The sequence below is a fragment of the Lontra canadensis genome, unplaced genomic scaffold, assembly GCF_010015895.1.
Source record: "Lontra canadensis isolate GAN:19392208 unplaced genomic scaffold, GSC_riverotter_1.0 scaffold53, whole genome shotgun sequence".
NCBI classification, from domain to species: domain Eukaryota; kingdom Metazoa; phylum Chordata; class Mammalia; order Carnivora; family Mustelidae; genus Lontra; species Lontra canadensis.
Window position 1 is genome coordinate 13,661,651 of NW_022631047.1, and position 24,334 is coordinate 13,685,984.

The 24,334-nt window shown below is 40.5% G+C and overlaps 1 protein-coding gene across 2 annotated transcripts; it reads left to right on the top strand.

Annotated features, from left to right (window-relative positions):
• Positions 1-713: 713 nt before the first annotated feature.
• Positions 714-23,042, top strand: CCDC77 (coiled-coil domain containing 77). 2 transcript variants are annotated; one of them, XM_032874918.1, is made up of 11 exons: positions 714-767; positions 2,351-2,594; positions 5,683-5,825; positions 11,035-11,131; positions 11,971-12,046; positions 12,986-13,077; positions 14,424-14,572; positions 19,274-19,493; positions 20,825-20,950; positions 21,049-21,201; positions 22,176-23,042. In XM_032874918.1, the coding sequence occupies exons 1-11, from the start codon at positions 730-732 to the stop codon at positions 22,320-22,322; spliced, it is 1,485 nt and encodes a 494-aa protein (XP_032730809.1). In that variant the 5' UTR covers positions 714-729; the 3' UTR covers positions 22,323-23,042. The 2 variants fall into 2 exon arrangements, with proteins under 2 accessions (XP_032730809.1, XP_032730810.1); XM_032874919.1 differs by lacking the exon at positions 714-767 and having other exon boundaries at positions 2,482-2,594; positions 11,027-11,131; positions 22,176-23,041.
• The last annotated feature ends 1,292 nt before the right edge of the window (positions 23,043-24,334 follow it).

Genomic DNA, 24,334 nt, shown 5'->3' on the forward strand with positions numbered 1-24,334 from the left:
GCCAGCATTCCCCAAAGCTAATAAAATAAACTCTCCCCTTCCGTCCCTCCTCTCCTCCCTCCTCTCCCTTTATTCTCCTCTTCTCTCCCCCTTCTCTCCTTCTCTTCTGTTCCCTCCCTGACTGTGTGGTTATCTGCATGAAAATTTCTGTGATAAGATTATTCAAATAGAGGAACCCAAGCCCCAAGTTAGCAATTGGAATGGAGATTGTAAGTGGACCTTACAAAGCTTGAAAGTAATTTTTTCTTTCTCTAAGATGAAACAATAGATAAAGTTCACCAGATGTCGGTGGCTTTGTATTTATTTTAAGTATAATGTAATTAAATTAATTTCCATTTACCGTCCCTTGTTAGGAACTTTTCTGCATCTCCCTCCTATTTCAGCAAAAGGACTGTCAATTCGTTTTGCATTGCTGCAGACAACCTCCATGTTAAGGAGGCTTTTCTTTTGTGTGTGCTTCTCCATCCAAACATTAGGTGCCATAATGATTTTATTCAAAAATAGTAATGATAAATGCCTTATGAAGATTCAAAAGTCATAGATTTTCAGGATTTGGAACCACTTTAAAGAATCCTACACTGTAGAGCATCACATTCTCACCAGCATGTGATGGTGGAAAGGGAACCTGTCTTTGTATCCTCTACTGTTGTTTTTGTTTTTGTTTTTCAGGTCTGTTCCTGACCCTTCATTCTGAATTTTTGTGTATTTGACAGGTGTGAAGAGGACAGCATGAACTTTACCCCAGTGCGTACTCCTGTCTACAGAAAGTAAGACATTTGCCTATTTGCGAGTTGTTAAAGAATCAAGAGTTCTGTAGCCAGAAGCATAAGTTAGCTGAGAAACTAGAAAGGTTTTAGAAGCATGTTTCCAACCTCTGGATTTGAACTATATTACATGTCATTTATCTATTCTTATTAAGTGCCATTAGGATTCAAAACTGGGACATAGTAAATGTTGATACCCGAATCCAGGCAGTTTGAATGGGCCTGGTATAGTGCCCGTGGATCCTGGATTACAGAGGAAACAATCAGCACGCATAAGCAGGGGACTTTTAATTCTGGTTCTGCCCTCAGCTTCCCGCAACAGACATCCTCCTCCTCATCCTCTTTGCCACAACTCTCCACTGCAAAAGCTCAGCAGGACCTCTTAGTTCATCCACTGGTAAGCATCCAGAGTGCTTACAAGGCAACTCCCTTTGAAGACATGAAACATTAAGTAAAAGAACATTTCTGTCACGAGCTTTTAGTGATTGAGAAAATACTAGGATTTTTTTTTTCCCTTCATGCTAGCTGAAAGTGAATTTTAATATCTCTTCTATACACACTTATTAAAGGTGCTGACCATCTCCATTGTTAACTACAGCTTTGGGAATCCAGTATAAAGTTTCTGCAGGGAGTTAGCCAAAGTGGATTAATTTTCACAGGGTTTTTCCACTTCCACACCATTTATTTTCTGACTTGGCATTGATTCAGCTGAACGCTCTTGTTTGCTAAAAACAAACAAATAGAACTTCTTGCCTAGCCTTTCATTAGCCTTTGGTCTTGTCTAGTCTTGGTGTGCGTAATTTAAACGTTCTGATGCTGGTGTGATTGCGTGGTTACTAACTAAGGCTATATCTTCTAATCCTGAATCTTACATTTGTCATTTCCTTTCTTAATAATTTTGCCACTTACATGTACCTGTTCCTAAAAACAGTTTCATTTGGCAAGTTCCATTCTTAAATGGCAATATCTTCTACATATGCCTCTACATACATTTTACCACTTAATGTTGTTTGAATGATTCATTGATATTTGGATATCTCTAATCCATTGTTTCTAATGACTTAGAGTAATGTTCCATTTATATAAATATACCACAATTTTATCCATTACTCTATTGAGTGGATGTCTGGAAGGTTTACCGGTTTTGTTATTACAAATAATGTTGCTATCAACATTTTCATGTGTGTTGCCTTGTACACATATGCATGAGTTTCTCTAGGACAAGAGGGATGGCGGTTTTACTAGATTCTGCCAACTTACTCTCTGTAGTGTCAAGTTAGACAGTGGAATGTGTTCTTTTGTTCTGTGTCTTAATAGTATTAAATTTTCTGTTATTACTGGGTCTTACTTGGGTAATACTTCATTTTTAATGATCTTTTTACTCTTTTGACATGTGTTTTGAATCTAGCTATAAGCCTTTAATACTTGGAAACCGGTTCATAAAACTACTTACTAACCCAGAACATCAAACCTTGAAGGTTTATGAGCACCTTAATTATGGCACTTCAAGAACATCAACTTTTTTATTTAAGAAATTACAGTGTCTCATATCGTAGAATGACTATGTCCTTTTTGATTTCTCACAGGCCGACGACTGTCTCCAAACACGATGTTCCCTGTGGCTTCAGTGGTCCCACCAAGTGGAAGAGAATGTCTTTCTTGGATTCGATGGAGTCGACTCCCTTGCCTTCCACGGAAGATCGTCTGGCTGTCCTCTGCCCTTCTCAGGAGCTTCTGGAATATTACCAAAAGAGGATGACCGAGTGTGAGGAAGAAAATGAGGACCTGCTGAAGAAACTGGAACTCTACAAAGCAGCTTGTGATGCGCAGGTGAAAGGGATGACGCGCTGTACCCTTTTAGGGCTGACTGAATCTGTTTGTTTCTGAGAGCAGTGCCAGCTCGTACCATAATCAGATATCTTATTTAAGAAATTCTTTTTTTATTCCTTTCTGCCTCAGCCTAGCTACCTATCCACCCTTTGGGTCCCTCACTAGGTCATAATCTCCCCCAGCTGCTGGACCTCTAAAACTCTTATATCTGAGTCTCTTGTGTACTGCTAGATCTTTCACCCCCTTACACCTGACTTCATTTAACTTCATTGTCAGCTCTGTAGCTCCTTGACAGTTCAGTTTTCTAAGCATTGCCTGCCAGCTTCTGAACTCACATCCTTCCTTTCTAATCCAGGCTCCCCTGGGCTTCACTTCAGAAACTGTACTGCCTACGTGGGACCCCTTGCTTATTCTGCCTTGCTTGCATAGCACAAGCCCTAGCTAGAATTTCGTCAAGTTCCCTACCACCTCTTCTCTTGGAGCAGGATTTCTCAACCTTGGCATTATTGACATTTGGGGCTTGGTACTTGTTTGTTGTGAAGACTATTGTGCGCATTGTAGGATTTGAAGTAGCACCCTTGGCCTCCACTCACCAGATACCAGTAGCACACCTCTTCTCCCATCCTCCCCCATCCCCAGTTCATGACCCATCAAAAATGCCTGCCGTTGCCCAGTTTCTCCTGGGGCATAGGCAAAATCGCCCCCAGTTGAGAACCATTGTCCTAACATGGTTACATATCATTACAGAATAAATTCATGATAAACTTGTCCATCTGTATCCTTAGTCACTATACAGCAGTTTTCTTGGCCTGTGCACACCTGTACCATACCTTCGCGCTCCACCAGCCTGCAACCCCTTCTTAGTCCTCTTCTCTCCGGCCATCTTGTTTCCAAGTTTATGGAGGAAACACCAGCTATCACACATGTGCTCCCTTCCTGCCCATCCACACAATTTACCTACGTCTACATCCATGTCTCCTCTTACTGCTTCGGGGACGAGCTGTCTCTGCCTGTTCAAGCTGCACTGATCCAGCAGTCCCCCTGACCCCCAACCCTTTCTCCTCCTCAGAAACCTTGCTTCATCATCTCTCTTCTCTTTGTGTTCTTTTTTTTTTTTTTTAATATTTTATTTATTTATTTGACAGAGACCACAAGTAGGCAGAGAGGCAGGCAGAGAGAGAGGAGGAAGCAGGCTCCCTGCTGAGCAAAGAGCCCGATGCGGGGCTTGATCCCAGGACTCTGAGATCATGACCTGAGCCGAAGGTAGAGACCTTAACCCACTGAGCCACCCAGGCGCCCCTGTGTTCTATTTTTAACTTCTTGCCTGACATTGGCTTTTGGTCCTCAGTATATAAACCTACTCAAGTCTTTCCCAACTTAAAAAAACACCCTTCTGTAGTTGACTTTCCCCTCTAACTTCTCTCTTATGTAGGTGGCTCTTTCTCAACCATACCTTTAGAATAGCTTGACTTTGTCACCCACTCAATGACCTCTTGACTGCAGTTTGGTCTCTATCCTCATTGCTCCACTAAAATTCACCCCCTGTGGTCTCTGGAACCTGCTAGTCAAAATGATCTCTTCTCTTCATGGCCTTGGCCGTATTTGTCACTATTGATCTCTCCTTTCTGCAGACTTGTCCTTTCTTGATTTCCTTTCCCAGTTTCTGTCTTACCTCTCTGACCGGTTCTTTTCAGTCTCCATCAACAGCACCCCCCTTCCTTAGTCTTAAGTATCAAAGTTCCAGATTCCACCATATATGGTCTCATTGTATTCATGCCTTCTACTACCATATATGAGGTGATGACACCAAATAACTCATGTGGACTCACTTTTCTCCAGAGTTCCTTGTTAACACGCCCGTGTCTGAACTGCTCTCTCTTTCCTACCCTACCCACACATGATGTTACCACTGATGTTTCCCCTCCTTCCATTCCTTATCTCTTTGCTTTTTCTTTATTCCATGTCCTGTAAATGGTATCATTGCCTGCAATTCTCCCCAGCTCCTACTTCTGTCACTTGGCAAGTCCTCTTGATTCTGCTTCCTAAATGTCACTGCACCCATTCCAAGAACTTAATCACTGTTCCCTCAACATTGGTTCCAACTCTCATTATGTCTCCCCTGAACTATTAAAGTGTCCTCCACACCAGTATCCAGCCTGGGGCCTCATACTTACCCTCCCTGCCTCTCGCTGTCCACTCCAGCAATACTGAAATACTTGGGGTTACCCAGACACTTAGGGCTCTGATGGTTCGGTCTTTCTCGCCCTTTCCCAAGAGTACCCATCTTCTGGTTGTCTGTAGCAGTCTTCATTTTTCAAGTTCCAGCTTTGCCTGTGTTCTCTGACTTCCCAAAACCTGCAGAGGTTTTACTCTACTGTACTTTCCCGTCTACCATTTTACTATGCATGCTCTTTCATGAAATAACTATTTCATTTAATTGTTTGCATGTCTCTCCCCCCACCCAACAAAATTCTTCAACTCTGTGGGCAAGAATCATACCTTTTTATCTGTGTTTTTCCAAAATTTTTTAATCCTTATTACATAGAAAGCATTAAAAAAAAAAAAGTGTGACTAGAACAGGTAAATCATACGGCATTACAGGGTTCTGTAATCTGTAAAAGAAAGATACAAGAGCTTTGATGTTATAGGCAAACATCCCACTCACCCTGCAGCTGTTAAACTCAAGTCTGTACACAACCTGTTGTTGTCATTTGAATTCCATGTTGGTGAAACCATTCACTCTGTAATATTTCTTTTTTTTTTTTTTTAATTTTATTATTTGGCAGACACACAGGGAGAGAGGGAACACAAGCAGGGGAACAGGGAGAAGCAGGCTTCATGTTGAGCAGGGACCCTGACATGGGGCTTGATCCCAGGACCCTGGGATCATGGCCTGAGCCAAACGCAGATGCCCTACCAACTGAGCCACCCAGGTGCCCAACCAACTGAGCCACCCAGGTGCCCAACCAACTGAGCCACCCAGGTGCCCCCACTCTGTAATATTTCTGCATGACCTGATATACCAGATCCAATCAGAGATACTCCCACGAAGTGCAGTATCTTTTCAATTACCTTTTCTCCCCCCCAGCATAAACTAGAATGGGATTTGCAGCAGAGGGAGGAAGAGATTGCGGAATTGCAGAAAGCTCTAAGCGATATACAGGTCTGCCTCTTCCAGGAACGGGAACATGTTTTACGCCTCTACTCAGAAAACGACCGACTGAGAATCAGGTACCCAGTGGGAGAAGGGAAATATTGGAGTTCTATTTCTAAATCACACTAAACAAGATACATTTCTCTTAGGTTGTGTTCCCCAGGAAGCAGACTCCGAGATGGATACAAGGATGGTTAGTTGGGGGACTCAGCAATAATATCTATGAGCAAATTTGGGCAGAGGGAGAATTCGAACTGTGATTCTGTGGTAGGAGAGGCTTTAGCCAACTGCACAGAGAGCTCTGAGGCCAGGACAGCCATTCAGAGGCAAAGGGGTTGACCATTTGTACCCCATAGTGATCACTCATTGGATGTCAGCTGTCACCAGGGAGGGGATGTAAATTTGAGAGGGGCAGCCCCTGTCAGCCTAGGGCAGTTCCTGCAGAAGGACTCAGCTCTTGGGTGATGGATGTCTAGGTCCTGAAGGTGGCATCTGAGCAGTGTTCCACAGGATCCACTACTAAATTTTTTTTTAATTGTGATAAAATATACGTAACATAAAATTTATCATTTTAGTCATTTGCAGGTGCATAGTGCAGTGGCGCTTAGTATATTTATGTTATCAGGCAGCCATACCGCTGTCCAGGTCTAGAACTTTTCATCATCCCTTATAGAAATTCTGTCCCCATTAAACAATAACTCCTCATCACCACCCCTCCTCAGCCCTTAGTCACCACTGTTACGTTTTCTGTCTATGTATTTGACCTCATATAAGTAGAATCATACAGTATTTGTCCCTTTGTGAGTGGCTTATTTCACTTAGCCTGATGTTTTCAGGGTTCATCCATGTTGTAGCATGTATAAAATTTCATTGCTTTTTAAGGCCTTATTCAAATTCAAATTCATATTTAAAAAATCATTGCCAAATCCAGTATCACTATAGTTTTTTGTTTGTTTGTTTACTTGTTTGTTTTTTTAAGAGAGAGCACTTGTGAATGGGTATGGGGAAGGGGCAGAGGGAGAGGGAGAGAGAGAATCTTAAGCAGGCTCCATGCCCAGCACAGAGCCCAACACAGGGCTCCATCTCAAACCCCGAGATCATGACCTGAGCCCCAATCAGGAGTCAGGTGCTCAACCACCTGAGCCACCCAGGCACCCCTAACTGTGTTTTAGAGTTTTAGCTCTTACAGGTAGGTCTTTGAGCCATTTTAAGATAAACTTTTGTATATTGTGTTAGGTAAGGGTCCACCTTCATTCTTTTGCATGTTGGATATCCAGTTTTCCCAGCACCATTTGTTGAAAAGATTGTCTTTCCTCCATTGAAAGTTGAAAATCACTTAACCATATATGTGGGACTTATTTCTGGGCTGTTTGATTCCAGTGGTCTAAAGATCTGTCATTATGTCAGTACCACACTATTTTGATTACTGTAACTTTGTAGTAAGTTTTGAAATCAAGATGTGTGGGTCTTCTAATTGTGTTCTTTTTCTAGATTGTCTTAACTATTTTGAGTTCCCTGAGATTCCATATGAATTTTAGGGTGGATTTTTCTATTTCTGAAAAAAGTGTCATTGAGATTTGATGGGAGTTGCTCTGAATCTGTAGATTGCTTTGGGTAATATTGACATCATAATACCAAGTCTTCCAATCCATGTACATGGCATCTCTCCATTTATGTGTGTGTTCTTTAATTTCTTTCAACAGTGTTTTTAGTATACAAGTCTTTCACTTTCTTTTTTAATTCCTAAGTATTTTATTCTTTTTGATGCTAATGTAAAGCAAATTATTGTCTTAATTTCCTTTTCAGATTGTTCACCATTAGTGTATAGAAATGCACCTGATTTTTGCTTGAAGAATTTGTATTTTGCTACTTTGCTGAATTCTCTTTTATCAGTTCTAGTGGGATCTCCTTGGTTTGTTTGGTTTGGCTTTTGTTGTTTGTGGAACCCTTCAGTTTTCTACATATAAGATTATGCCATCTGTGAACAGAGATAATTTTACTTCTCTCTTTCTACTTTGGATGTCTCTTCCTTTTTTCTTGCCTACTTGCCCTGGCTAGGATTTCCAATACTGTGTTAAATGGAAATTGTGAAAATGGGCATCCTTGTCTTGTTCTCGATCATAGAGGAAAACTTTTGGTCTTTCACCATTGAGTATGATGTTAACTATGGGTTTTCCATACATGGCTTTTATTGGGTAGAGGTTGTTTCCTTCTTTAGCTAGTTTGTTGAGTGTTTTTATCATAAAAGGGTTTTGAATATTGTTACATGAATTTTCTTTATCAATTGATGATTGTGGTTTTTTTCCTTTCATTCTGCTAATGTGGTATATTACATTGATCAATTTTCATATGCTGAACTATTATGCTTGGATTCCAGAAATAAATCCCACCTAATCATGGTGTGTAATCCATTTAATGTTCCTGAATTTGGTTTGCTTGTATTTTGTTGAGGATTTTCACATCAGTGTTCGTGAGGGATATTGGTCTGTAGTTGTCTCTTCTTCAGTTTTTAGAAAAGTTTGAGAATTATTGGTGTTGTCCTTTAGATACTTGGTTGAGTTCACTAGTGAAGACATCGGGTCCAGAGTTTGTCTTTTTCAGGAGGTTTTTGATTATCGACTCAATCTCCTTAATAGTTTTAGCCTTGACCTAATGCAGAATTTCCTTTCAACTCTGGGCCACACTGAAAGCTCAACTTTCATGTCACTTGATATATGGGTCAAAGCAGTATCCCAGAGTATGGGATGTGGTCTCTAAGAGATTTGAAGAGTCCTTTTTTCTACTTGGTAAGGGTAAGGCACAGTAATTTGTCCTTTACTTTGAAGGAAATGTCTGGTCATGCCTAGATCAGACCCCTAAAACTTCACTGAGGTGCTTTGAAAGGTTTACTCCAACCCTCTCAAGCCCATGTATCTTACCCAAGCGTTTTAATGCATCTGCCATTTCTTGTCTATCCAATCTAATTTAATCTGATATCATTAGTAATGAACTAATGAAATCTGTAGTATGGCCAGATCCAGGTCTCTTTAGACTTATTTGATATGATGCAGAAGAGTTAACATGGTTTTATGGAAAGACTGTAAAAGTGTGCTGTGTTCACCTCACACAAATGAGAACTATTTCTGGTCCTGTTAGGAATGGAAAGGAATGCGTTTGCTTAATCAGTATCCATAATACCATGTACCTAAAACCAAGTTAATCTACTCTAGCAAAAACACTACTTCTAGGATAATGACTGAAATTGGGACCTCCTTGACCTCCTTGGTAGTAGTCCACTGTTATCCTTCTGGTTTTGCATAGGTCATACTGTGAATTAAATGGGGATTTGATGGTGACTTTGACCCCTACATCTTTTAAGTCTTTATCTTCCATCTTGGCAGGGGTGGAGAGGGGCAGTTTTGGAGTCTTCCTCTTACCTTAACCCAGATGCAAGAAACCAGTTTGGAGGCTTTGCCAACTACGAAATATGTCTATTCCAGTTATACATTTAGAGATGGGGAAACTAACAATTGATTGGGTCTGGACCCAGTGGACCCACTGTGAGCTGGGCCTGGTACAAAATTCTATTGATTACATGGTTCCTATATACTCCAGGGCCATGATAATGGGAGGTATCAATGTCAGTTCAGACCCTGGATCTATCAGTCCTTGAATTACCTTTTTTTTTTTTTTTTTAAGATTTTATTTTTTTGACAGACAGAGATCACAAGTAGGCAGAGTGGCAGGCAAGAGAGAGAGGAGGAAGCAGGCTCCCCTCTGAGCAGAGAGCCCGATATGGGGCTCGATCCCAGGACCCTGGGACCATGACCTGAGCCGAAGGCAGAGGCTTTAACCCACTGAGCCACCCAGGCGCCCCTTGAATTACCTTTGTATTTCCTTTTCTCCAGTGTATAATTACTTAAATAAATGGCCATGGGTCTTTTGGGGAAAGACTAGGGGACGCATTATCGTGTACTTGCTGTGGTGTCACCAAGTCTTACCTCCTGGGGAATCAGCTTCTTTGTCAAGTAATAATATTTACGCTGGCTGAGGTGTGGAAAATGGATCAGAAATTGTGCTTTTGCGTAGGATGCTGCCCTTAGCCTCCCTTCATCTTTGATTTATTTTATTTTATTTATTCATTTATTTCTTTTAAGTAGGCTCCACATCTGATGTGAGGCCCAGTGTGGAGCTTGAACTCACAACCCTGAGATCAAGACCTGAGCTGAGATCAAAAGTTGGACGCTTAACCAACTGAGCTACCCAGGAGCCCATCTTTGATTTATTTTAATTTTTTAAGCTGTACCCTGTTAACCACCTGTCTGTTTTGCCCCTAAGAACACTGTTTGTTTGTTATTAAAGGTTTTATTTATTTAGAGAGAGAAAAGGAGCACAACGGGAGGTGAGGCCAAAGGAGAGGGGGAGAGAGAGAGAACCTCCAGCAGACTTTGTGCTGAGCACAGAGCCCAACACAGGGCTGGATCCCATGACCCTGAAATCATGACCTGAGCCCAAATCAAGAGTCAGATGCTCAGCCGACTGAGCCACCCAGGCACCACAAGAACACTATGTTCTATAAACCATCTCCATATCACAGACTCTGAAATCTCATTTTAGAGTTTGCTTCCTTGGTCCATTTCTGATACCAACTGTCTTAGGTTGGGTTCCCCAGAAAACAGACTTTGTAATGGATATTTGCTTGCAGGAGATTATTTGGAGAGTCCCTTCAGGGATAACCACCTATGAAGGAATAAAGTCTGATTGGGCAGCAGTAGAACTATTTAATTAATTACAGAAGACCTCAGCCAATGCCACAGGGTGCACTGAAGCTGGGATGGCCCTTCAGAGGTATTCTGAATTGAGGCAAGGGAATTGGACTTTCCTGCCCTCTCATTAGCCAGGCCCTGGGTCCAGTCTACTGGGTATACAGTTGGTTAAGGCAGTCCCTCTTGACTGAGGACAATTCTGGAGAGAGATTCAGCTGTGAGCCACAATTTGCAACATTGCTAGCAGTTGGAGGAATGAACCCATTAGTGCTGAAGAGGGGAATCTGAGCAGGGTACTCCAGCATCCACTATAACTCTCTTCTAGAACCAACTAAGAAATTATTTTGTGGTCCCCTCTCTCAATTTCTGGATATAAATATCTGATGTTTTAAAAATTAGAGCCAAGGTCTCAATAAATCTTATTCAATTTTAATTTGATGTTGCCATTGTCTTAAAAATAAATCAGAAAGCAGATCCTTTAAACAGAAAAATTTATTTCCTCTGAACACAATGTGTGGTTACTCTCTTTTGAGAATCGCAGGGAGATAGAAGACAAGAAAAAGATTCAGAATCTCTTGGCTCTTGTGGGCACAGACACTGGAGAAGTGACCTATTTTTATAAGGAGCCTCCAAACAAAGTAAGTAATCTTTGGTACGGCATGGTAAGCATTACTTTTTATAAAAAAAATAGGCTGGGGTCTATAATAAGACCAATTTTGGTACTTGCTAAAGAAGATAGAAGGAGAATTAGCTGTCTTAGTCCCTAAGTCTCCAAAGCATTTTCTATAATTACAAAGAGCCTTGTGCTTCCATTTACTTTTTTCCCCCAAAAAAAACCTTGGGAAGTGGCATCATTTCACTGTTTGGAAACCTTAAAGCGCAGAGGAGTGGATGTTTTAGGTGAGGTTAGAGAGGAAAGCAGGAGCTGACTTAGTGTGGGAGCAAATTCGCAATACTCAGATTTCTTTTTTCTCTTAGTTTATGCTGATAATAAAGTACTACATGGTCTTTATGAAAAACAGATTTCAGCAATCTGTCATATAAAAGTGGCAGTCTCTTTTATCCCCAGAGATAAAGCTCTTTTCCCATTCATATAGAAATATTTGTGTGTATATATAGTTTTTTTTATTTTTACTTTTCTATAAACTGCCTCAGTGAGCATCTTTGTACATATCTACATATGCATGCTTTTGTATTCCCGTTATTTTCCTAAAGGTCCTTGCCAAAGATGCCCCACCCCTTTCTTTTAGCAGATAGTATTAAGTAACTCTGAAATTTAATTTTTTAGCTTATTTCACTAGCACTGAGTTTTGTCCACTTTAGTGTCCCTCGCACATGACATCCTTATATGATTATGGTAATTTTGACCAATTGTATTTGTGAGTAGTGTTTTGATCTATAGAAGTAAAGCTAAAAAGTGAAATACAGCATTTATAGGAAAGCTAACTCTGTACTTTTTGGTTTTTTGCTTCTTCAGGTCAGCATTCACTCCAAGACTATCCAGGCTGTAGGTATATGTGAACAGAATGAATCTTCCTCAGCTTTCAGAGCAGGTACCAGCCGTATTGCTATAAATTCTCGTTGATGCAGAATTCAAGAACACAGTCAAATAATTAGATTTTGTTTCTACTATATGGTAATAATGAATGTTCATATTGATGTCCCTGCTGGTTTAAGATCTCACTGAGATTTTTTTCCTTTAACCTTCCCGTGATGTTTTAATAAAGGAGAATAAAGAATACATAATAAACATGCTTATAGGTAATAAAACAGATTTGGATAACTTCTGGGATCACAGAATGTTAATTAGCTTCTAAGCCTCAGTCTCCCCCTGCCCCCTTTTTTTAATGGAAATCCCAATTTTATTTCTTTGCCTTTTTTTTTTTTAGAAAATTGAGATGTAATTGACATATAACATTACATTTAAGTATCTAATGTAAGGATTCAATATTTGCATATATTATGAAATGATCACCACAGTAACTCTAGATAACATTCATCACCACAGTGGTTACAGATTTGTTTTTCTTGTGATGAGAACTTTTAAGATCTGTTCTCTTAGAGTGAGCTTCTTGAATCATCCTAGGAATTTTGTTCAGTGTAATTTTAGTGTTTCTTATTTTTAAAATAATCTTGTCTTTTGAAAATTGGGTGATCCATCATAACCAAATATTTAGACTTACTTTTCCTTATTCCTTATCTTTTCTGATTAAATACGATTTTATGAAGAAAACATACAACTTCAAAGGAAAATTTAGTATATTCTTTAGAAAGATGAATATTATTATTCAGGAGACATCCTAGCAGAGTTCCTTTAGAGAGATTCTCATTTGAAAAAGTATTGCTATAGTCATTGTATGCTTTCCTTTTTCTTCCTTTCCTTCTCTTCTAGGTAAATGAAATCAGACTCCTCTGCAGAAGTCTGCTGATGCTCGAATAGCCAAAAGAAAAACTAAGTAAAGGTCTTGATTAATTTTTGTTTTCTATTTTAGATTCTAAAGCAAACAAAAAAAAACCAGCAATGAGAGAGAAGGAAGAAAGTTCTGAGCAGTATCAGAGAGACATACAAACACTTATCCTACAGGTAAAGCAGACCAGAACAGTTTCTGTCCACAAGTTTAGCTTTGTGTAACATATCTTTGTTATCATATAAGCATCTCCTTGCACACATATTATTTTTTCCTTTTGTGTGTGTGTGTGTGTGTATGTTTTCTTTTTTTTTATTAACATATATTATTTGTTTCAGGTCTGTGATTCATCGGTCTTATATAATACTCAGTGCTCATTACAACACACATCCTCCCCAATGTCCATCACCCTGTTACCCCAACCCCTACCTCTCCCCTCCAGCAATCCTCAGTTTCCTAAGATTAAGAGTCTCTTATGGTTTGTCTCCCTCTCTAGTTTCGTCTTGTTTCATTTTTTCCTTTCTTCCCCTATGATCCTCTGCCTGCCTCTCAAATTCCTCATGTCACTGAGATCATATGATAATTGTCTTTCTCTGACTGACTTATTTCGCTTAGCATAATACCCTCTAGTTCCATCCACGTTATTACAAATGGCAAGATTTCATTTTTTTCACGGCCTTGCGCACATATATCTAGGCATCAAGTGATTAAGAAAATTTAGGTTGTTCCTAATTTCTGAGAGTTTATGTTTTAAAACCATTATTCTATTCAGACATTCTAGAAGTGCTATCCCTAGCCCTACCCAACAAAACCATCATATAGTAAGAATTCCCTTTGTGGCCTAAGGGATACGCAGAGAGTTACAATTGTCTCTGCTGATAGATTGACCAGTAGGGGTATATCCGTTTATTTAGTGCATGTGTTCTAAAGTCACCAATCATCCTTCTACCACCTGGTAATTGTGGAACACTTGCAACCATGGTTTTTTTTCTAGGTGCACTCAAGTTCCTGTCCTTACTAGGGTCTTTTGCTTTAAATGACAGTTTCTGCCTTTGGCCAGTATCTCCCCTGGGAGTCATGACAACCAGAATCAGAGAAGGAAATAACGATACTGATTTTTCTTCACCTTTTAAATTAAAAGATGAAGAAAGGAGTCATTCTATTTCTATGCAACTAGGGAGTCTTAGAAGGGAGATAGTCCTAAGAATCCCAAAAGGGAGATAGTGAAAAGCTGAAAATGTTAGGGTAGAGGAAACTGGATTTTCCAGCTTTTTGTGTGTGATGCAGATCCTGTGTGGTGTGAACAGAGCTTGCTCTTGTGTAGCCTAACCCATGTGTAAGACATTAAATGAAAAGGAGTACACTTAAGACTTTTCTTCTATTTGTTTCGCTGCCGCGCTTTTGTTTGTGGATTTTTTTGGTTTGTTTTCTAAAGTTTTCTGGAGAAAGACACACTTTTTGAGGTAAGAAATAAGTGGAAGTGAGACAGAAGTGGATACCTCACCCCTTTTGGCCTCTCTAGGTGGAATCACTGCAGGCTCAGCTGGAAGAGCAGACCAAGCTTTCTAGAGAGCAAGTTGAAGGGCTCATGGAAGACAGACGGATTCGCATTGAGGAAATACAAGTTCATCACCAGAGAAATCAGGACAAAATCAAAGAGCTTACCAAAAAGTGAGTGTTCAAGAAAGCTGCACCTGACAGATCTGTAAATATTTCTGAGTGGCTTGGAAGTTAACAGTCCTGTCTAGTTTAGCAGCATAGCAGTTTAGCAGCATAGCACTGTGCAACTGAAAGGGATCTGGAAAGTTCGTCTTTGTCAGACACCCCTGCCTCTGTGTAGGTGGGTGTCTGGGCTTCTGCAGGAGTGCTGTTGATTCTTTTCTTGGATCGCTGCCAAGTACCCCCCATGCTCCGTTTAACCCACCTGACTTTTAGCCTGACCTTAGTGGTGAAGAAGTGTTCTCTTATCCACCGACAGGTTATCCAGTGCAGCCCAGTACAGTAGGGACCTTTTCTTTTGTTTGGCCCTTCACGAATGTGGGGAAAAAGACTACGTACCTGTACAAAAACCACAAACTCTCTGTCCTCACTGCTTGAATTCTGCACCTGCCTGCCTGCCTTTCCTCACCTTTCTGCAGTCGGATTTCATCCCCGCTGTTTTACCAAGCATGCCCTTTCTAAGGTCATCACTGACTTCATAATCTCTTTACAGTGCCCGTTGTAACTAGTATCATCCTGTATATTCAGTACCTCTGAGCTCCCTTTCTTTGAGATTAATTCTCTTTGCTTTCTGTAGCACCTCGCTTGATTCTTCTACCTGTCTGACCCTCCTCAGATTTTTTAACGGTTCCAGTGCCCAGACTGTGCTGTACAGATCTCTTCCGTAATGTTCGAACACCTCCAATTTACCGCGACTGAAGCAGACTTTTTTTTTCTTTCCCCAAGAAACATCTCGTTGTCCCATCTCAAACCTACTACTACATTCTTTTTCCCATTTAGTTTAAAGATATCCATCCTGTTTCCCAAGCTCCCTGACCTTAGAGTTATCTTGAACTCCCCACTCTCTTATTCCTGAATTCTGAGCCCTAATGAGTATGATGAGCCTGGGAAACCTCTCCAGGCCATTCTCTCCCTCTATTCTTCTCACATTGGTTCAACCTATTCTTTTTTTTTTTTTTAAGATTTTATATTTTTCTAAGTATCTCTACCCACAACATAGCACTCGAATTGGTGACTCTGAGACCCAAGAGTTGGGTATTCTCCCCTCCTGAGCCAGTCAGGGGTCCCCCAGCTCTATTGTCATTTACATCCCTGCAGTAATCTAACTGTTCTTCCTATCACTGACCCCACCGCCTTCTACACTCTTCCTCACTGTTCTGAGTTAGAAGTTACCAACTGCTCCATTAGGAGTTACCAACTGCTCAGAAACATATGATAGCTTCCCATTTATCTCATGATAAAGTCCTGCTGCCTCAGCATGAATTATTAGAATCTTCGTCATCTGGCACCAAATTAACCTTTTCAGTCTTAGCTCTTCCTCTACTGCTGTGTTTTAACCTGTCCTTCAGTCTGACCTCTCATGTCTGTTGCTTATGGGATCCTTGCTGTGTGGCAGGCACTTGGCTGTGCATGGTCATCTCTTCTCTGAACACTTCCCCCGGCAGAATTTAATTTTTCCTCCTCCGCATTCCTCTGATGACTCGCCTGCCTCCGTTGGCACTAATCACCACCTATTGGAGTTATGTCTGTTCCCCAGGGGCGTGCTCTGGCCTCAGTTAAGCATCTGACTCTTGATCTGAGCTCAGGTTTTGATCTCAAGGTTATGAGTTCAAGCCCTGCCTTGGCCTCCATGCCCAGCGTGGAGTCTATTAAAAAAAAAAAAAGTGTGATGATTAAAATTGGATGTGATTCTTAAATTAAGATCTCTGACCAATACGGGCTAGAAAATGCTTTCTGCCTCTTACAGACTCGGGTTTTTTGTTTTTTGTTTTGTTTTTAAATGTTACTCATTTATTTGACAGATAGAGATCACAAGTAGGCAGAGAGGCAGGCGGGGGGTGGGGCGGGGGTCAGGAAGCAGGCTCCCCGCTGAGCAGAGAGCCGCATTTGGGGCTTGATCCCAGGACCCTGAGATCATGACCTGAGCTGAAGGCAGAGGCTTAACGCACTGAGCCACCCAGGCACCTCACAGACTCTGTTTCTTTTAACACAGTATAATATGTTTTCATGTGGCCAGCACATCTCCATCTTCATTTTCATGTTTAGTATTTCGTGCTTACACATAGCATGTTCACTTTTCATTGGATTTTAATTGTTTTTAAGGAAGCAGTGTTTTTAAATTGTCAAAGTAATTTGTAATTTTATATCTGTCTTCTAGCAGATTAATAACCATCCTAGTTTAGCATTATCTGCCCATCTGAGCATATAATCATTCCCTTACATTAGATAGATCATCCTAAGGATATTGAATGGCATGAAATCCAAGGCCTTTAATGACTGTCCTTTGGGTCTCATTTTCATACCATTTATACATTAACAAGACTGTTTCTTGCTCAGTTTGTAATCGAGAACATAATGTAAAATAGAATAAAATAACTCAGTGAAAGCACGAGAGATCTTGTGGTAACTGAATCAGTCTCTTTTTATACATATACGTATAAACCTGAGTATATGTATACATTCGTCTGGTGACAGTTACCCTGCTTTGTGCCTACATTATGCACTCATGTTCCCCTTATCTGTGTATCCTATTACTCATGAAAAGAACTAAGTTTCTCTGACATTATTTGGCCAGTGGAAAATTACAGTGATTGCCTCATGGTATTTAATATTCTTTGCAAGTAGTTTGATTATTTGATACAGTATTTTTCTAGAAAGTATTGATGTTAAACTGATGAGTTGCTAACTTCTTAGGGATATCCTTTTTTGAAGATAGAAACATAATTTGCTTATTCCTAAATCTCAATAGTCAGCAGGAATTTGTTTAGTACTCTCTGTGTGTTTAGTATTTGGTACTGTTCTTGACAATATGGTGATAGCAAGGCAAAAGTAAATGATAAATAGGGGATATGCTTTCACTCAGGTTAGAAAAAATATGCATGTTGGGGCGCCTGGCTGGCTCAGTTGGGAAAGCACACGACTCTTGATCTTGGGGTTATAAGTTTGAGACCCATGTTGGGTGTAGATATTACTTAAAAACAAAATCTTTAAAAAACAAAAAAAGAGAAGAAATTATGCCTGTTGACAATTAAAACATGACAAGGGCACTTGGGTGGCTCAATCAGTTAGGCATCTGCCTTTAGCTCAGGTTGTGGGTCCTGGGATTGGGCCCTGAGTCAGGCTCCCTGCTCAGTGGGGGTCTGCTTCTCCCTCTCCCCTCCTGTTTGTGCTTTCTCTCTCTCTCACTCACTCTCTCAAAAAAATAAATAAATTCTTAAATATAAAATGAAGTAAAATAAATTAAAATAAATAAAACACGACACAGTCTATGAGCAAATGTTAAATTAGACCACAGGGGTAGAAATTTAAACTGGTAAAGAATTTCAAAGAATGGAGAAACTAAATGGGCTAAAGTTGTCACGATCTCTCCATGGAGGAAACTGATGTTGAGGAAAGGACAAGTTTTGATACCAGGCAGTTTACATGTGGAGTACAGCATAGCAAAACCAAAACTATTTTTGACATTTTAGAACTTGTGTTCACCCTCAGTCAGGGAATATATTCCATACTTGTGCAGGCTCTGTGTAGATATTTCTGTAAATCTTTTAATGATATAAACTAGAATTAGCATTGGGAAAATATAAAGACCAGTCTACGTTGGGCACATGGGTGACACAGTCAGTTAAGCAACTTAACTTGATTTTAGCTCAGGTCATGGTCTCAGGGTGGTGAGATGAAGCCCTGCATTGTTCTCCACGCTCAGCAGAGAGTGTGCTGTAGATTCTCTCTCCCCTTCGGCCCCTCCTCCCACCCAATGCATGTGCGCATGCTCTTTCTCTCTCAAATAAATAAATAAATTTTATTATTATTTTTTAAGATTTTATTTACTTATTTGACAGACAGAGATCACAAGTAGGCAGAGAGGCAGACACAGAGAGAGGAAGGGAAGCAGGCTCCCCGCCAAGCAGAGAGCCCAATGAGGGGCTCGATCCCAGGACCCTGGGATCATGATCTGAGCCGAAGGCAGAGGCTTAACCCACTGAGCCACCCAGGTGCCCCAATAAATAAATCTTTTTAAAAAATAATGTTTTTATTTAAGAGAGAGAGATCATGAGCAGGGTGGGAGGGGCAGAGGGAGAAGTAGACTCTGCCGAGCAGGGAGCCCAATACTGGACTCAATCCCAGGCCCCTGGGATCATAACCTGAGCCAAAGGCCGAGGCTTAACCAACTGAGCCACCCAGGTGCCCAGTAAATAAATCTTTAAAAAAAAAAAAAAAAAGGGGCGCCTGGGTGGCTCAGTGGGTTAAGCCTCTGCCTTCGGCTCGGGTCATGGTCCCAGGATCCTGGGATCGAGCCCCGCATCGGGCTCTCTGCTCAGCGGGGAGCCTGCCTCCCTTCCTCTCTCTCTGCCTGCCTCTCTGCCTACTTGTGATTTCTGTCTGTCTGTCAAATAAATAAATAAAATCTTTAAAAAAAAAAAAAAAAGACCAGTCTGTGAATTAGTGTGCATGGATAGGTACATTACACTTTGTCCAGTAAAACATGTAAGTTTACCAGTGATTAGATTGTGTCTTTTAAATACTGCTAGTGATATTTTATAGAATTTATGTATTGCACAATTTTTAAAGAACCCACATCTTCCCTTCGTTTGAGTAACTATGTACCATATGTACCCCTAAACATGGTGTCCACATTTGTACTTTCTTTCATAGTCTCCATCACACCCAAGAACTTCTCTATGAGAGCACGAAAGACTTTTTGCAACTCAGATTTGAAAGCCAAAATAAAGAGAAGTCGTGGATGCTTGAAAAGGATCATTTGATGTCGAAGATTAAGCAATACAGCATGCAGTGTAAGAAGAAAGAAGAAAAAATTGGAAAAGTTTGGCCAGTCATTCATGAGACTCATCATAACCAAAATGAATATATTAAGGTAGTTTTCTTATGTCCTACAGAAATTGTTAATTTTTCTGGAAAAGTTGAAAGAACTCAGAGAATTCCAAAGAACCTGAGAATTGAAATACAAGAGCCATTCAGTCCAGAAAGCTTCAACAACAGCCGCAGCCTCAAGAACTAGGTTTCAAAGAGTAGCTTATCATTATAGTGTTTAGGGATTTAGAAAAGTGAACTACTGATTGATTCATTTAACAGATATTTATTGCACTCCTACTGTGGGCTAGGCTCTGCAGCAGTAGATAAATTAGACCAGGTCTGCCTTTGCGGCATTTACATTTTAATGGGTTGGGGGTGGGGAGGGAAGATGGGACTGGCTGGCTCAGTGGTGAGAGCATGCAGCTCTTGGTCTCTTGAGTTCAAGCCCCACATGGGGTGTAGAGACTATTTAATAAATAAATAAATAAATAAATAAATAAATAAATAAAAAAAAACTTTCATAGGTGAGAGGGTACAGAAACAAATGAATAAGTAAAAACTTTTCATGGGTGAGGGTACAGAAACAAAACAGAGAAACTGATAGCTTATTTTAAAAAAAAATGGTGTTAAGAAATTGAAAAGATTATATGAAGATTTTATATAGTTGCTGAAAGTCGGCTTTTATAGGGAAGCACAAGGACCCTCTGTGAAGTCTGATATTGTTGCTGAGACCTATAAAATGGTACTGAGCTTGCCATACAGACCTAGGGGAAGAACATTCCCGGCAGAGGGAAGAGCAAGTCTGAAGTATGTCCTGGGAAGAGAGGGAATATCATTGTGGTCATGCAGGGATAAGCAAGAAAGAAGTGGTAAGCAGAGAGGTTGGAGGGTGGGTAGCAGCCAGTCGTGGAGGGTCTTCCAGGGCCTTTACATGCCTGGTAAGAATATTTAGCTCTAAGTGTTGTATGTCTTTGAAGGATTATGTGTAAGGAAGAAACATGAGCTGATTAAGGTTTTTATCTATCATTCCCTCTGCTCAATGGAACATGTATATTATGTGTTCTTGTTGTTTCTATTTAAAGAAGAGCAAATTTGTGCCAAAACATATGTTGTCATGTCCTACTTGGTATAGTTCTAAGCTCCATTATCTGACCCTTCTCAGAGCTCAAAATACTTGTTTTATTTTAAAGAATTTCTACTGTGGACACTTCAGGAAAAGGTTAAGAGAATCATCTAGAAATAGGAGACTTTCAGATGTTCTCCAACTTTCCTTGCCATCTTGTTCCTTAGCTCGTTTTAGACTTAATGGAAATCATTTCTTTCCTTTCTTTGGTTGCCTAAGTACTATTTGAATTACCAAAATTGTAATTTTATTTTCCCTCTGACCTGCAGTCCCTAAAGGATAAGTTGGTTCAAGAGAAAAAATTGTCCAACATGTATCAAGAGCAGTGCATTTCCCTAGAAGAAGAACTTGCCCGAATTCGTGAGGAAGAGGGAGTGAGGAGAGAGATCTTCAAGGTACAAATTCTCTGCTACTTCTGATGGGGTAGGAAGCACAGATGCTCCGGGAATGTGTCCCTCTCTTTACAAATGCCTTGCCATGTCTCTATATTTAGGATCGCACCAACAAGATGGGGAAGCGTTTACGGGTGATGACAAGACGCTATGAGGCCTTGGAGAATCGTCGCGTCCTGGAAGTAGAAGGCTTTAAGACTGATATTAAGATTCTCCGGCAAAAGCTGAAACACTTGGAGCAAACCCTCTATAAGGTAATCACTGATCCTGAATTACCGAGAGGGGGAAAAGGGGTGCAGGTAAGGAAACATTGTCATGAGGGCTCCTCAGAAGAAAGATGGGCTGTTTCCCTGGTGGTAGACCCTAGCAGATCGACATCCTTTAAGTCTCATTAAAAGCAGCTTAAGTACACAGCAGAGGGAGGACACAGTAGACTGAAATCATTGCTAGTCTGCACCATCGTACTTCCATCTGAGTTAAACTTAGCAGAAAGCTTCCTCCTTCCCAGATCAAGAAGCAGATGAAAAGAACTGTGTCTATTTTACCAATGGAGAGAGAGCGAGTAAGGAATGAAGTAGTTTCTCCCCTCAAACACAGCTTTATTTAGAATTCAGGTTGCCTCCAAATCCTCCTTAGATTTTTTTTTTTTTTAAGATTTTATTTATTTATTTGACAGGCAGAGATCACAAGTAGCGGGAGAGGCAGGCAGAGAGAGAGGAGGAAGCAGGCTCCCTGCTGAGCAGAGAGCCCGATGTGGGGCTCGATCCCAGGACCCTGGGATCATGACCTGAGCCGAAGGCAGAGGCTTTAACCCACTGAGCCACCCAGGCGCCCTGAATCCTTCTTAGATTTAAGCAGTAATCCACATATCCTAAATGATTGCTATGTGCCAAACGAGGTTAGTTACAGAAGAGAAACTTTTTTTCCCGTTCTTTGGCAAATTTACCAGTAACGTTTATATTGGCCTCTGTTTTTACTCATTATTGTTTGTTGACCTCTATCTTATGGCTTCTTTACTATCATATAGAAAAGCAGAGTCTCCTGCCTTTTCTGCTTTAATTCTACTCTACATTTTCTTTCTTTTAGTCATTAGCAAGCTAAGGATTGAATTTATCTTATGTGCTAAAAGTCTGCCAAAAAGGAGCCAGCATAGCCTAGTCTTTATGACTGATTTCTTTCTCCTGGAATGTGCCATAATCGTTTCTTCTTTTTTTTCCCCAATCTCTAGGCAACACTGAATGCCCAGGGAAACCAGGATCTTGCCATTCTGTGTGAGGTGCGTGACAGCAATAGACGGGCACATAAGCTGCAAGGAGAACTGAAGAACCTTAAGTCCAAAGTCTTTGGTCTGGAGAATGAACTTAGACTCTGTTGACATTTACGTTTAGCCATTGCCTTCGTCTGGAATAGGTCTGCTTCCTAAAATCTGAGGAAGAGGTCCTTTTCTCCCAGAAACTATGCACAGAGCCGGCTAGAATCGTGGTTTCCGTTATTAAGAAGATGGGGCTAGGAATTGGGGACCGCTAAAAGAGCCCTTCTTGCATGCTAAGCTTTAGCTATCATTTTTGCTGTCCTGTTAACCTTTTTTGTGTTTTCGGTCTGGATTATAACCTGAATCATTTAGAGACTTTCCCACATCATTTCTCCCATTTATAATATGATGACAGTTTTTGTTTTTTTAAGAAGGCAGTGATGATGAAAATTTCAGAAGGAAGTATTTTTTGCTATGAGCTTGACTGGGTGTCGGAAGTTGAAACTCTGCCTGAGATCAAGGCATCCTCTGAGGTTGCCCAAGGCAGCAAATCACAATTTGTCACATGTAAACAGATAGTAATTCTGCTATTTAACTCTTCCATTGTGAGCCGAATTACTTTTTTGGATACCCAGTCTCAGTAAGTTTCACCAGAGGGCACTAGAGACCCTAGTCTTTGTCTTTTTCTTTTTTTCTTTTAGAGATGCTATTTTTAAGTAAAATGTTTATCTAGGAAAATAAAGGTGCCACGTTGGTAAGAGTGAGTGAAACTTTAGTGATCCTTATATGAAAGATCATTATTTTACCAATAAAATGCTTTTTAAAAAATAATCTATAAATCAACTTTTTCAATAAAAATGTAATTTAAAAGATTCTAGTTTCTATAATTTCTTGTTAAAACCACATTTATAACTTTGTTAATGACTCGGTTTACTTACTTGTTCCATGGTCTCTGTAGTTTTTTACAATTACTAAGGTTTTACTCTGAAATTTTATGATTTAATAACCTTTTTGTTTGATGCCTAGCATCAAAACAGTAACTAATAAAAAGTCAGTTCCTTAAGTGTTAGAACAAAAGGAAGAACCATCCGTTATATATGTCCCTCAAAAGCCCAAGACTGATCCCTCTGGGAATTTGGGGTTGAATTTATTAGTGAAAGAAACTATAATCTGTTATCATAGGCTTTAAAAAAGAAAAAAAAAGCATCTCCTACTGGCAGTTCAGTCACCATTTTCCTTTAACACAAATGTGAAAACCTGAGTTCTTTCCTTTGTCCTGGGTGAATCAGAATGATGCTATATACGAAGATAGGATCTGCTGGCTTTCCAGAGGCTGTCCAGAGACATTTGTAATTATTTTGCCCCAGATGCACAGCAATTTGCTTAAAAAAGGATGTAGATGGAAAAACAGATAAGGTTTTAGTGCCGCTGTCTTTGGTTCTATCACTTGAAGAGAGATGGATGAGAAGGGATGTCCGTGAAGTAAAGTGCTGGAGGAGATTGAGAGTCAATCCTGGTGGGCAGCAGGAAGAGCAAATGAGTAGATAATCCCAAAAGATTGATTGCCTCATTTTTCACAGAGGAAATAAAAGCAAGTCCTTCCACTGAGAGTGGAGTGGGGCACTGCTGTGATTGGGAGCTTGAGAAGAGGGAATGTTTGGAAAGATGAGGGCGTGCTGGTGAGGGGCAAGCAATAGAGCCATTAGGAGGAGGTCTTGAAGAATTTAGTGAGTTGAATTGACTGCCAATGAAAACATGTCTAGCATTCCAGCAAGTCATAGTCTGTTTCAAGTGCCCTCCTACCTTCCCAGGTAGGTAAGGGCGCAGAACCAAATGGATCTAGAACAGGCAGATGGGCAGGAGAAAGGGCTGGAGGGTTTAGCTGCCAAGTAAAGGGAGACACCACAAAGGAAATGTTTTGTTTGTTTTTAAAGTAATTTCTAGGCCCAATGTGGGGCTTGAACTCATGACCCTGAGATCAAGAGCCACATGTTCTGGGGTGCCTGGGTGGTTGGGCAGCTGCCTTTGGCTCAGGTCATGATCCCAGGGTCCTGGGATCAAACCCCACAATGGGCTCCCTGCTTAGTGGGGAGTCTGCCACTACTTCTCCCCCTGCCCCTCCCTCTGCTTTCACT

What these genes read in the sequence shown, in the direction of transcription:
- CCDC77 (XM_032874918.1), top strand. Translation starts at nt 730, where the DNA reads ATGAACTTTACCCCAGTGCGTACTCCTGTCTACAGAAA. An exon ending in AAGCAGCTTGTGATGCGCAG is followed by an intron (nt 2,595 to 5,682) that starts GTGAAAGGGATG and finishes TCTCCCCCCCAG; the next exon opens with CATAAACTAGAATGGGATTT. An exon ending in TACAAACACTTATCCTACAG is followed by an intron (nt 13,078 to 14,423) that starts GTAAAGCAGACC and finishes TGGCCTCTCTAG; the next exon opens with GTGGAATCACTGCAGGCTCA.